The 13982-nt window shown below is 45.8% G+C and overlaps 1 protein-coding gene across 6 annotated transcripts in view; it reads right to left on the bottom strand.

Annotated features, from left to right (window-relative positions):
* kmt2cb (lysine (K)-specific methyltransferase 2Cb) overlaps window positions 1-13982 on the bottom strand; it is a 150016-nt gene that overhangs the window by 115260 nt on the left and 20774 nt on the right. For all 6 annotated transcript variants that reach the window (XM_017703452.2, XM_037535644.1, XM_037535648.1 and 3 more), the window contains exon 3: window positions 6139-6227. In XM_017703452.2, the coding sequence (XP_017558941.1) occupies window positions 6139-6227 (89 nt within the window). The remainder of the gene's footprint in view (window positions 1-6138; window positions 6228-13982) is intronic.

The raw sequence follows: 13982 nt of genomic DNA, 5'->3' as shown, positions 1-13982 counted from the left end.
ATCTCAACCTGGCCTCTCTGGCTTTATCTCCAAACTGCTCCACCTTCACTGTCCCTCTGATCTGATCATTTCTAATCTTGTCCAGCCTGGTCACTCCCAACGAAAATCTCAGCATCTTCATCTCCGCCACCTCCAGCTCAGCCTCCTGTCTTTTAGACAGAGCCACAGTCTCCAAACCAGACATCATAGCAGGACACACTGCTGTCTTAAACCTTCCCTTTCACTCTTGCTGCTATCCTTCTGTCACACATCAGCCCTGACATCCGTCTCCACCCACTCCATCCTGCCTGCACCCTCTTCTACACTGTCCATTGCTCTGGATGGCTGACCCAAGATATTTGAAGTCATCCACCTTTACGACCTCTACTCCTTGCATCTTCACCTTTCCACCTGCCTCCCTCTCATTCACACACATGTATTCCGTCTTGTCTCTACTGACCTTCATTCCTCTCCTCTCCAGTGCAAACCTCCACCTCTCCAGATTCTCTTCCACCTGCTCTCTACTCTCACCACAGATTACAATGTCATCTGCAAACATCATGGTCCATGGAGCCTCCTGCCTGACCTCATCCGTCAACCTGTCCATCACCATTGCAAACAAGAAGGGGCTCAAAGCTGATCCCTGATGTAACCCCACCTTCACCTTGAAACCATTTGTCACTCCAACTGCACACCTCACCACTGTCTCACTATCCTCATACATGTCCTGCACCACCCTAACATACTTTTCAGCTACACCTGACTTCCTCATACAGTACCACAGTTCTAACACTGCTCCACAGTTTAGGAGCAGAAAGAGCTGAAAGAGTCCACGTTTCTGCAGAAGGTCAGTATCAGCAGATCTAAGATCACATACTAGAACCTAGACAGACAGACACTCTGTGATATAAGCAGGTGCTTTGAAGTCATTCAGAGCTTTAAACCCTATCCTGAGTGATACCGGCAGTCAGTGCAGCTCTTTTAAAGCGGGACTGATCTGGTCTCTCCGTGGTGTTTTTGTTAGGACGCTGCTGTATTTTGTCTCAGACAAAAGAACGTATTGTTTTCTTAGGAAGTCCAGTAAGACGACCATTACAGTGATCAACTCTACTGAAACAAGTGGATGAAGTTTCTCTTCGTCGCTCTGAGAGAGAAAAGGCCAAACTTTAGTGACACTTCTCAAATGAGAAAAAGCTACTTTAGTGACTGCGTTAACATAAAAAAACAGAGTTAAAAGTTTAGGAATATAACGTAACCGACTCATTTGGTCATAAGTTAGTCGTATTTTCGACCTTTGTGTTGAAAATCTGCCCCAACAGCCCTACACAATTAAAAAGGGTTCTTTAGTAAAGAAAATGGTTCTATATAGAACCATAAAACACTCAAAAGATCCCTTTGCATGATTAAAGGTTAGTTAGTTTTTCAGACTGATGGAGTGTGTTTTATATGGTTCTAGGTTAAACTTTCTGAAAATGGTTCTACATGGCACCAAAAAGAGGGTTCTTATTGGTACAAGCTTGACATTGTAACAATACAAGAACGCTTTACAGAGAAGAACCATCTGCAGCAAATTCTCCATCAATCTGAAGATCTGTTTAACAATGCAAAGAACCCTTTAATCGAGCAAAGGGTTCCTTGAGTGTTCATGGTTGTATACAGAACCATTTTCTTTACTTTAAAGAACCACCATTGTTGAAAGAGTCGTATCAATATGTCAACGTGAAATATCAACATCAGTCTGTCTGAACTAGATCAGCAAAAATGAGACTCACGACTGACAAGAACCAGACGTCGCCATGACTACAACACAAATACAGACAATTTACCATCCAAAACCTCCAGTGAACCTACACGTGTCTTCCGAGTTTATATGGAATGATCATAAAACAGTGGTAGAAAACATTTTCTTCTGCCTCACCCTGTAAAGTACCTCTCTGCCATCAATGGATCTTAAAAAGCAAAATTTAGGCCAAAACTTTATTTTAAAACTATTGTAAAACAACATTTCACACATCAGGCAGTGAATTCATAACCACTCCATGTAGGAACTTTCTTTAGAAAGCTCTGAACGGCTCTGTTTACATCTTAATGATTAAATTAAGCAGACGCTTCCACCCCAGTGCAGCCTGCTCACCCTAAGGACTGACCGACGGATCTACAGGACCGCAGGTAGACGTGGCTCGATTCAGAGCTAAAGGCCTTACTGGCATCCAAACACCAAACTATTTCAGGATCTGGAGCTTTGGCCACAAAATGCACACTCAACTCAACACCACTTAAGTAGTAACAGCCACATGACAGGCCGTCAAGTACGGCCAACAGTCCAGAAAAAAAAAAAAAAAAAAAAAAGCACAAGATTAGATTTTAAAAAGCTTTTAGAGCATTAGCCTTCTGCTGGCTCCCACTGCACCTCAAACTCGAAATGAGAGAGCAAGCGCGAGGAGAGAGAGAGAGAGAGAGAGAGAGAGAGAGAGAGAGAGAGAGAGAGAGAGAGAGAGAGAGAGAGAGCGAGGAGAGAGACAGACAGACAGACAGACAGACAGACAGAGAGAGAGAGAGAGAGAGAGAGAGAGAGACAGACAGCGAGAGACAGAGAGAGAGAGCGAGAGTGAGGAGTGAGAGAGAGAGACAGACAGAGAGAGAGCGAGAGAGAGACAGAGAGCGAGAGAGAGAGAGAGCAAGAGAGAGCAAGGAAAGAGAGACAGAGAGCGTGAGAGAGAGCAAGCGAGAGCGAGAGAGACAGAGAGCGAGAGAGACAGAGAGCGAGAGAGACAGAGCGAGAGAGCGAGAGAGCGAGAGAGACAGAGCGAGAGAGCGAGAGACCGAGAGAGCAAGGAGAGAGAGTGAGAGAGACAGATAGAGAGAGAGAGCGCGAGAGAGAGAGCGAGCAAGAGAGAGAGAGAGCGAGAGAGAGCGAGAGAGCGCGAGAGATGGAGCGAGCGAGAGAGAGCGAGAGAGAGCGAGGAGAGAGCGAGAGAGAGCGAGGAGAGAGCGAGAGCGAGGAGAGAGAGAGAGCAAGGAGAGAGAGAGGAGAGAGCGAGCGAGGAGAGAGAGAGCGAGCGAGGAGAGAGAGAGAGCGAGGAGAGAGCGAGCGAGGAGAGAGCGAGCGAGGAGAGAGAGAGCGAGGAGAGAGAGAGCGAGCGAGGAGAGAGAGAGCGAGCGAGGAGAGAGAGAGCGAGCGAGCGAGGAGAGAGAGAGAGAGAGCGAGCGAGAGCGAGAGAGAGAGCAAGAGAGAGCAAGAGAGAGAGCGAGAGAGAGAGCAAGAGAGAGCAAGAGAGAGAGCGAGAGAGAGAGAGCGAGAGAGAGAGCAAGAGAGAGCGAGAGCGAGAGAGCGAGAGAGAGGGTATCCCGACGGCAGCTCTGTGGCTGGAGTCAAATCCTTTCAATTAGAGTCTAAGAGTGGAGCCGTGTGGAGCCCAGCAAAAAAAATCTCATCAATCCTGCTCAAGGACTGTGCGCTGGCAAGCCTCTTAAAAGCCCCTCCTCTGCAGCCAGAGCGTTGAGTCACAGCGGCTGCATGGCTGGGTTGGGGGGGGGGGGGGGGGGGGGGGGGTGGTATGGGGGGGTGGAGGAAGAGAAACGAAAAAAAGAAAAAAGAAAAAAAGAAAAAAAAAAAAAAAAAAAACAATTCAGGCCTCCAACTTGTGATTTTGTTTACGGAGGAAAAGGCCTGGCTGCTCCGAGCCTGAGGGGGAGGGGAAGAGGCTGAAAGAATAAACTGATGGGGGGGTGGGGGACATGGGGGGGGTGGGGGAGTTAGGAGGTGTAAGCGAGAATGGAGCAGAGGAGTGGATGTGGGAGGGGAGAGAAAATAAACGAAGGAAGTGGTGGGAGAGGCCAAGACGAACGACTCTATGCAGCTAGGATTAGCATTAGCGCTAGCAACGGTTTTGGTATCGGAAAAGGCAAAAATGAAAATCTGCGTCCAACGGAAAATTTCAGATTTCAGGACGCACCGAATCGTCTCCTAAAGAATCGCGACTGAGACGAATCTACCGCTTCGGGAATGACGGCGATCCACCACGACGGCTCTTTGGGGCAGATCTGCTGCACTTTCACACCATAAACTCACATTAAAAGTGACGGTCACAATTCACTACAGATGACCAACCCCATTAGTCCCATTAGTGCCCATTAGTGCCCATGATGTGATGTGAGAAGGCGTGGTCACTGCCCACCTGCACTTTTTCACTAACAGCACAGAAACACCAGCAGCTGGTCAAACCTGAAATTAAAGCTGTTCAGTCTAATGAAAAGCTTTGGGTTCACTGCACGACTTTTAAAGACCGATTATTAACAACTGGGCGTCTCACACCGTCCGACGGGCTTTCGCAGGTTTTTCTGGACGCTGAAATATTGGAATTCACACACTAAACTATTAAGATCACACACTACTCAACTTTTAAGCCGCTGCTGTACCGAACGGAGCTCACTGACCTTCCGCTACTAGGAGACGCAAATAAACAAACGTGTTGCGCGGCTGCGGTTTTCTCTGCTGTTGCGCCGACACAGTAAAGAACCTGCAGGTAAACTTTTAAATGAGGATCATGGATTTTAAAATGTGATGAGTTAAAATGTGGTTTGTGTATATTGTGTATACGTGTACACTCAGCCACTTTATTAGGTACACTTACTTTTTAACACAAATAGCCAATCAGCCAATCAAACGGCCACAACTCACTGCATTTAGGCGTGTAGAGGTGGTCAAGACGACTTGCTGAAGTGCAGGCCGAGCATCAGAACGGGGAAGAAAGGGGATTTAAGGGGCTTTGAACGTGGCGTGGTTGTTGGTGCCAGACGGGCTGGTCTGAGTATTTCAGAAACTGCTGATCTGCTGGGATTTTCACACACAACCATCTCCAGGGTTTACAGAGAACGGTCGAAAAAGAGGAAATATCCAGTGAGCGGTCAGTTGTGTGGACGAAAACGCCTTGTTGATGTGAGAGGTCAGAGGAGAATGGGCAGACTGGTTCCAGATGATAGAAAGGCAGCAGGAACTCAAATAACCAACCAGAATCTCTGAGGAACGTTTCCAACACCTTCTCTTTGACGCCCATAATAAGGTCAGAGGTGCGGTCACTGCTCTCTTTGAGCTTTTCGCCCACGGCATTTCCCTTTATGAGAGTTTCCCTCTCAGAATGAGTTTATTATAATAACCAAGGCTGGTAATAAATACTGTGTTAACGAGTTATTTAACACCTGTGAAACCACATTTTAGAAGTTTCTCCATCACTGGGAGCAGAATGTGACTAAACTTGGAATTTTAATGACAAAATAATGAATACTTTTCCCAATATTATGACTCCGCACGTAGAACTTATGATTCTTTTGATCAAATCAACGACTCTCTCTAAATAACTACTGTCTCAAATGATGAGCACTGCTCTGCATTCTTACTCAATGCCCTAAAAATGAGTCATTATTTCCACACAAAGTCAAAATATCAAGAAAACATCGTTATTTTGAGATAAAAATTCAACAGTTAAAGTCAAAATGTGTGCACACTTCTGCCAAGACAACAGACACGAATCAAACAATTATAACAAATAATAACGGTCCTTTCTTTTCTCTGTTGAATGGGCTTCAACAGAGAATGAATGAGTTAAACAGGGTTTTATTTTGTGCTGGTGACACATTAATTACAAAGTTGTGCCTTTGTGCATTTGCATAAAATGTTCCTAGTGGATAACGCGCTAAATGCGGTACCCCAATCAACGCAAAGTATCCAGGTCCGCACCCCCGTTTTAGAAAATGCGCTCGATTTGCTGTTTATTTTGACTTTATTGTCTGAAACTTCACTGCTCGTGACCAATGCTCTGCAAACACATTCATAATAAGCACTAGCTGTGCTCATCAGTTAGCTGCATTAGTGTTAGCTAATATTAGCTAGAACAACATCAGGGTGGTAAAAGTAAGACCACCCGAGTGAAGGTTAACGCAGTGAAGACCATCTGTAACGGCAGACGGGAACAGAGAACCGAGCATCTCGATGCGCTCTTTCGCCGAGGGATCCGGGCGGGGGTATCAGAGTGGTCAAACGGATCGTGAGAGAGGTGGGGTTTCAGGAAGGCTCCTGCAGCTACATCCTACCAGGGAAGAAAGATAAAGGGGGTGGGAACATGAGGAGAGAGGAGGAAAGGAGGACGGTTCCAAGCCCACCTGGCTCCTGTGTGCCGCCAGACTCTGCTGTCTCCATCCCGTCCACGCTGTCTTCATCGTCAACCACAGCCTTTCCCCGACCACGACTCCTGAGAGAGAGAGAGAGAGAGAGAGAGAGAGAGAGAGAGAGAGAGAGAGAGAGAGAGAGAGAGAGAGACAGAGAGTGTGTGTGTGTGTGTGTGTGTGTGTGTGTGAGAGAGAGAGAAAAAGAGAGCGCGAGAGAGAGAGAGAGAGCAAGAAAGAAAGAAAGAGAGCGCGAGAGAGAGAGAGAGAGAGAGAGAGAGCGCGAGAGAGAGACAGAGAGAGCGAGAAAGAAAGAAAGAAAGAAAGAAAGAAAGAAAGAGAGAGAGACAGAGAGCGCGAGAGAGAGACAGAGAGAGCGAGAAAGAAAGAAAGAAAGAAAGAAAGAAAGAAAGAAAGAAAGAAAGAGAGAGAGAGAGAGAGAGAGAGAGAGAGAGAGAGAGAGAGAGAGAGGTTATTTTAGGAAGCAATCAGAAATTAGTAAGTAGAAATTTCAATGACAGAAACCGGAAAATTACCAGAGGAAAAGTCAAATATCGCACCTTCCTTTTCAGCCTGTAAGAGAAACGCGGCCGAATTCTGAGAGTCTACAATAACGTGTTGAAATCTAAGACTTTACCGGTAATTTGAATAATAATGACGACATTAAGAAAAGTGATCAAAACGCGGTTTGTCCTTTGCTCTTCTGAGCCGGTCAACTCGAGTGTGTTCAAACAGTCGGAGCAGCAGCAGCTCAGCAGTGAAAACATCAGCCATACAGATTCCGGTTCCAAGAGTCCTACAATATTAGACAAGCAGCTGGTCGTTTCTGCTTCTTTTGAGCATCAAGAGGAGGCGCAACATTCCCCACAGGTTTCAGCGAGCTTGAACACCTGACGCTCCACTCGATACACACAATTCCCTGCGAGCACATAGACACAGTCTGTGGACTCGGATCACGAAACGTTCTAAAGAATTCGGAAGCGACAACGCAAACAAGTCCCAAATAACAGCTTAAAAAAAAATTATATATATATATATATGGCAGCACGGTGGCGTGGTGGGTGGCGCTGTCGCCTCACAGCGAGGAGGGCCTGGGTTCGATTCCCCTGCCGGGGTCCTCTCTGTGTGGAGTTTGCATGTTCTCCCCGTGTCTGCGTGGGTTTCCTCCGGGTTCTCCGGTTTCCTCCCACAGTCCAAAGACATGCAGTCAGGCCAGTTGGACGTGCTAAATTGCCCCTGGGTGTGAGTGACCCGAAGACTGCTGGGATAGGCTCCAGCACCCCCCGCGACCCTGACGGAGAAGCGGCTTAGAAAATGGATATATATATATATATATATATATATATATATATATATATATATATATATATATATATATATATATATATATATATGTGTGTGTGTGTGTGTGTGTGAGTGTGTACATACACACACATATACACACACAGTTTTTGATGACGCTGGAGTTTGTGGGCTGTAGTTTCTGTATGCACATTTTATGTAAACTTGATCTTTTCCCATTTTCAGTGCAATATATCCTACACTTCTGTTCAGGATATTTATTGTTGGGATCACTTGAATTCAGTGTTTAAACGTTGCTTTTATTGTTAAATTGCACAACAGTGAATGGTTCTTTTTTTAATTTGCCTTTTTTTTGATTATTTGTTAAAATAAGATAAAAAACAAAGCCAAGCTCTGTACTGGTGATGCAGTCACACCCAGTGCGAGGAATGATATTAGCCTGCACATCCAGGATGAAAAAGCAGCGACCTGAGAACTTGTTTACATGTTTTTAGGTTTTAATTCTGCCATCGAGACAAGCAGTAACCTGCCGCTGACCCGGGTGAGTCACGGAGAGGACGAAAGACAGAAAGGTGAACGGTGAGGGACCCAGACAGCACTGGTCTGAAGTTTGGGCACATCTGACTCAACATCTGTTTTAATCATCTAAACCTCGTATTCTCCAGGGTATATTTTGGTCTGTCCATCTGAATTTACATCACCAAATTGTAAGGTGAATTATTCAGTAACTGCATGAAATAAATGCAGATTTTTATTTATTTATTCTTGTAAAATCTCCCCTCAAATTAACAGAATGTGTGTGTTATGATCTCCACACATCACTACATGCTCACAATTTACTGCTGAGAGCCCAAAAATCTCCGACGCTCTTTGTGTTGTTTTCTAAAAGTGATGTTTCCAGAGCAGATCACTGAAGAGACGCCGTCTGTTTATAGTTTAGAGCCCAGATTTGGGGAAAAACGGGTCGACTTTCAGTAGAAAAACAAAGTTCAGCTTCTTTTATTATAAGGGTTTAAAATGACGTCACCGTTTATTAGACTGGAGAGAAGAGCTACAGCCTCACACGACGCCCAGCTTCTGAATGGAGCTTATGGAGTATGAACGTTATGGAGAGCATGACCAAGTGCGGTTTGGGACCACCGGTGGTCTCGTGGAGTTGAAGAGGCTGCACATTTAGACCAATAAGCTGAGAAATATGTATAAATTTATTTCTAAAAGGAGAACATTCTGAAACTCCCCCAATAGCGTTTCTGTCCTTCAGTTCTCCGGCGGTTCCTCAAGGAAGTGCTTAAGAAAATGATCAAGAACGTAAAGCTGCTTCGGGACAAAAGTAGGGCTACTTTTAAGAATCTAAACCAGAACATAATCTGGATTTCTTAACAATAATAAACATCTATGAAGAGAGGTGTCGAAGCTTTTGACTGGTACTGTAGGCTGCAGTCCATTATAGAGCAGAAAGTGAACCCACACACATCTAAAACAATAAATAATAAACAAATAACAACGTAGAACAGGGGGCAGCAGGCAGTGGCTCTTTTACTGCCCTGTCGTGGCTCCACAGCTGAATCAGATCAGTAGGTAATAATAAAATAATCCTCCTCTACAGTAAAGTAAAGCTCTGCTGATCCTTCAACACAGTTTAACAGTAAATGGTCTTAAACGCTGGAGTTAATGTAGAACTGCTGATTCACCCTTTAACCCTGAAGATCAGCGCAGACGGCTGGTCACCATAGCAACGCAGACAACAGTCCCGCCCAGCTAGTAGCTACGAAACGGCAAAGAGAGAGATTTAAGACGGACATCGATCTTTTGGAGACAAACAGGCTTATTTGTGTTTTACTGGCTCATTTAATCTGCAGCGAGAAACTATCAAACACTAAAAAGTCGTGAGACTGCAGTCGCTTCTCATTAACCAACTTCTTGTTCGAATTTTCCTGTTCTACCTTAAATGGTGCAGCAGCTACATGCTGGAGTCTCAGGCACTATTTAAGGTGGAATGGGAAAATTCAAACATGAAAGAGAAGCAGTTCAGACTCATAAAAAGTAGAAAATTGAGGGACGTTTTACTAAAAACTATTACATTTTTGCGGGAAAGTTTCCTGCCAGAGATGTGAGAAAAGCGGCTACAGCTGAGCAAAGCTTTACTAGTCCATCAAGCACATACGGAGGCATATTTTCAGCCTAGATGGTAAAATGGACATAAAACGTTGTGGCTCCCAAGGTGGTTTGATTTTTGTTGATAGGACAAAATGGGTCTTCTTAACATTTGGGTTGCGACTCCTGGACTAGCACATCATCACATATCTAAAGGTAAAGAAACCATTGCAGCCACAGAGAAATCACCAGCCCCATTCACAACAGAGTAGAGTGGAAACAAGCAGGGAACTTGTTTGTTTTCATATTTTATTGCCGTCATCCAGTCTAGCATCACCCTGCGGTTCACCTGAGTGAGTCATAACGATCTTTAATGCATGAATCATCAGCGACCATCTTCACCCAACTTCCACCAGCACCCTGCGGCGTTCTCCCCGTTGCTAAGGAACGAGAAGCGCATTTAATTTCTGCGGATGATCAGAGACGAGGCCTGAGAGGTTTTCTCTTCGGTTCATCACCTGGGCAGATCAAACCGAGGCCGAGGAAGACGACGGGTTTACGCTGCGCTCACCTCACAGGCGTTAACTGGCTGAACGTGTGGGTCAGGTGGTGGCAGTGGGACTGAAAACAAGCTCAGCTGGACAGAAGATGAACTGGCATCACTTCAACATTAGACGTTAGAACATATCTGAGCTTTCCGATTGGGAACGTACACAAACAGCATGGCTATTGCTCCTCTACTTCAAATACTATTCACAGGATTACTCGCCTCATTTCACCGGATGACCGGGGTCAGCAACCCAAAAGGGCATTTTGTCCTTTCAACTAAAATCAAACCACCTTGGGAGCCACAATATTTAATGTCCATTTTACCATCTTGGCTGTAAACATGTCTCAGTGTGTCTTAATGTACTAATATAAACGCTGACCTACTTTGCTGCGCTTTAAATTTTAGCTCAGCTACAGCTGCTTTTCTCACATCTCCAGCAGGAACCTTTTCCTCAAAAGCGGAACGGTTTCCCGTAAAACGTCTCTCAATAGCCACGTTTACATGCAGCCTGATAATCTGTTAATAATCCGACTAATAGCGCAATCGGAAACAGAATACGTCCATGTAAACACCTCAAACGGAATACACTAATCCGATTGAGGCCAATCGGAATACAATTTCTATCCGATTGAACGAGGCGGGTGAACCTCTAAATAACCCGTTAAACATAAGAAAAATAGCCGTGTTAATGCCTGAATCCGATTACACCCCAATCGGAAGGTGGAAGAACGTCAGCAGAGGAGACGAGGTTTATACTCCGAGCTTTAAAAGACGGCGGCGGGACGGACGTCCAGCTTATGCGTCTCAGAGCCCGACGTCTTCCTTTATAAGCGCGTGTGAAGGACGTTTCTCCGAGTCTGTCGTCAGTTTAAAGCCATTAAAAACACGAGCGCGCCGACTGGACACTCATCTCACGCCGACTGGACCTCACGTGACGTTCGCCGTCATGGTAACGTTTACTCTCAACGCTGCTCCGCGCATGTGCGTCACTCTGGATTACGTACAGCATGTGAACGAAGATTTTCATCAGACTGCTGAACACAGTGAGCATCAACACCTCAGTCTGAGTCTGTAATCCGATTGTATTCCATCGGATTGGCAAAAATCTCTGCGTGCAAACACAGCCGACGTTCGACTTTTTACGAGGCTTTGTTGTTCGAATTTTCCCGTTCCGCCTTAAATGGTGGAACGGGAAAATGCGATCAAGAAGCCGGCGAATGAGAAGCGACACGACTTTTTAGCGTTTTGACGGTTTCTCAACGTCGATTAAACATATCAGGAAACCAGCTGGAGTGACCCCAAATTGTCCACGTTCATCTCTTCGTTAGCTGCTACCTAGGCCAGATTTGTTCCTGTGTTGCTATGGTGACCAGCAGTCTGCGAAAGAGGAGTGTTTTACTTTTCCCTACAAATCCGTGGAGCCGCAACAGGGCAGTAACAAGGACCACAAGTTGCTGCCCTCTGGACCAGACTATTCCAATTGATCTATGTATATATGGAGGTATTGTACTCTGACTGAGCTACCGGTCAGATCATTAACGGATTATACGTGGCTGGTGACGTCGACTGTCTCACTGCTGAAGTCCAGTGTTATGCAACTAAAGAAAGCAGAGCGTTCTCCTGCCTTTTAACCCTCAAGGGAATCGAGACTGCTAAAGCACGCCCCAATTATCATCCACTTAACGCTGACACCATGACGTTTCCGTGGCTGCGCGCCGCCCACCGGTTGTGTACCACCGTAATGCGCTGAACGGCAGTATTTTAATCAGCTACGCATGAACGCAGCGCACATTTGTACCTGCTCAAGCGCAGTTTCCTCATCTTTGGCCGTTTATCTACCAACAGCCGAGCGCGATGACGGATTAAAACGCTACTAATGTTGACGTTATCGTTATTTACCATGTACAGCTCTGACCAGCACCCAAGGCAGTCATGAATGAAGAGAGAAAAGGATGCCGTTCAACCTGCGTTCATATAAGAACTTCATCCTCTCGGCCTCTCTCATGTCAGCCGGCCAGGAAATCATCAGCTCTGAGATAAACACAGATTCACACTCGGTCGATCCACTCTGTACCTGCACACGTCGGCCACGTTACCTGAAACTCCCACTCTACAGATGCACTTTGTAGGTGTACAATTACAGACTGTAGCTACCAGCTGCTCCACAATTGATCAGCCCCCTCTGTCAACAGAAAGGGACCACCACGGGACCACTGTCGTCCGGATATTATTTGGGTGGCGGTTCATTCTCAGCACAGCAGCAACGCTGACCATGGCAGTGTGTGTGGTGCTGGAACAAGTATATCAGATGCAGCGATGTTGCTGGGGGGGTTTTAAAAGAGCTCGTCCGATATATTGGTTGGTATCAGTATCGGCACAAATGTCCATGTTAATCCACCCATAATTAGCAATAATAAACTCCCAACCTTCCAGGAACACGGCAAACCCACAGATACGCCACCGAGGAGCTTAATTCTCAGCACGGCGTCACACTGACGTGGTGGTGGTGTGTTAGTGTGTGTTGTGCTGGTCTGAGTGGATCAGACACAGCAGTGCTGCTGGAGTTTTTAAACACCTCAGTGTCACTGCTGGACTGAGAATAGTCCACCAACTAAAAATATCCAGCCAACAGCGTCCAGTGACCACTGCTGAAGGACTAGAGGATGACCAACACAAACTGTGCAGCAGCAGATGAGCTGTCGTCTCTGACTTTACATCTACAAGGTGGCCGACAAGGTAGGAGTGTCTAATAGAGTGGACAGTGAGTGGACACAGTGTTGAAAAACTCCAGCAGCACTCGTGTGTGTGTGTGTGTGTGTGTGTGTGTGTGTGTGTGTGTGTGTGTTATATATAGACACACACACACACACACACACACACACAGAAAACATTCAGAATTCCTGCTCTAGTCCTCAATCCATGGTCAGTTTCTGTCTACAGAGCCACTTCTAGGGTACGAGGCCACTAAAATGAAATAAGAACGACTTTAGTGGGTTGGGTTTAAAATAAAGGAGGACTGCATTGACTCCACAGAGCTCCATGAACACCTGGACATCTAACATCTCCCTCACAGTTCTGCCCCAGGGCCATTTCCACTCTGGGTTACTTCTCCAGTCCACTCTCTCTCTCGCTCGCTCTCTCTCGCTCTCTCAGCACAGCACAACCACACAACACTTGTGTTGGACAATACAGACTGAATTCAATACTACCAGATTTTCCACATGTTTGTGTATATATATATATATATAAATGAAACGGCCTCAGATGATGTTTCAGTTTGCATAAGGAAAGTTAATGAGCCCAAATGCTGCTGCTTTAAGTGTTGCTTTAAAGGTTAATTATAAAACATTGAGTTAAGGCCACGCGAGCTGATTGGCTGAGCGTTCTAACCGTGCTGTTATTTCGCCTTAACATCACAGGCTTTTCACACTGCACCCCTCCGCTGAGACGCTGTTGCTAAGCAACGACTTTCACAGCTGTAGGAGTCGCTCGAGCCATTTGAACGTTTTTACTTCTGACTTTGCCACAAACAGAAAACGGACGCTGTTAAGATCAGATTTCACCGACAGCCGATTTGGTCCGACTCTGAAGACGAGACGACACTGAATTCCCAAACTGTCGTCACCACTGAGCAGCTTTTCAGTCGGCAGCTGTGACAGAAGAACAGCTGAACGACCTGGAATCAGCCAGAAATGAACCCAACACCATTCGCCAAACTAAACGGGCTGTAAGAAGCTTCACAGACCGGCTGGAACAAAACAACATTAATACTGATCTGGACAAACTGACCAAACTGAGCTGAACCTGATATTGGGTCAGTTTTACGGCTCAGTCTGATTTGGTCCGACTCTGAAGATCAGACACGTCTGGCGAATGGTGTTGGGTTCATTTCTGG

This window comes from Pygocentrus nattereri, chromosome 2, assembly GCF_015220715.1.
Source record: "Pygocentrus nattereri isolate fPygNat1 chromosome 2, fPygNat1.pri, whole genome shotgun sequence".
In the NCBI taxonomy this organism is placed as follows: domain Eukaryota; kingdom Metazoa; phylum Chordata; class Actinopteri; order Characiformes; family Serrasalmidae; genus Pygocentrus; species Pygocentrus nattereri.
This window is presented reverse-complemented; position numbering and strand designations above follow the sequence as displayed.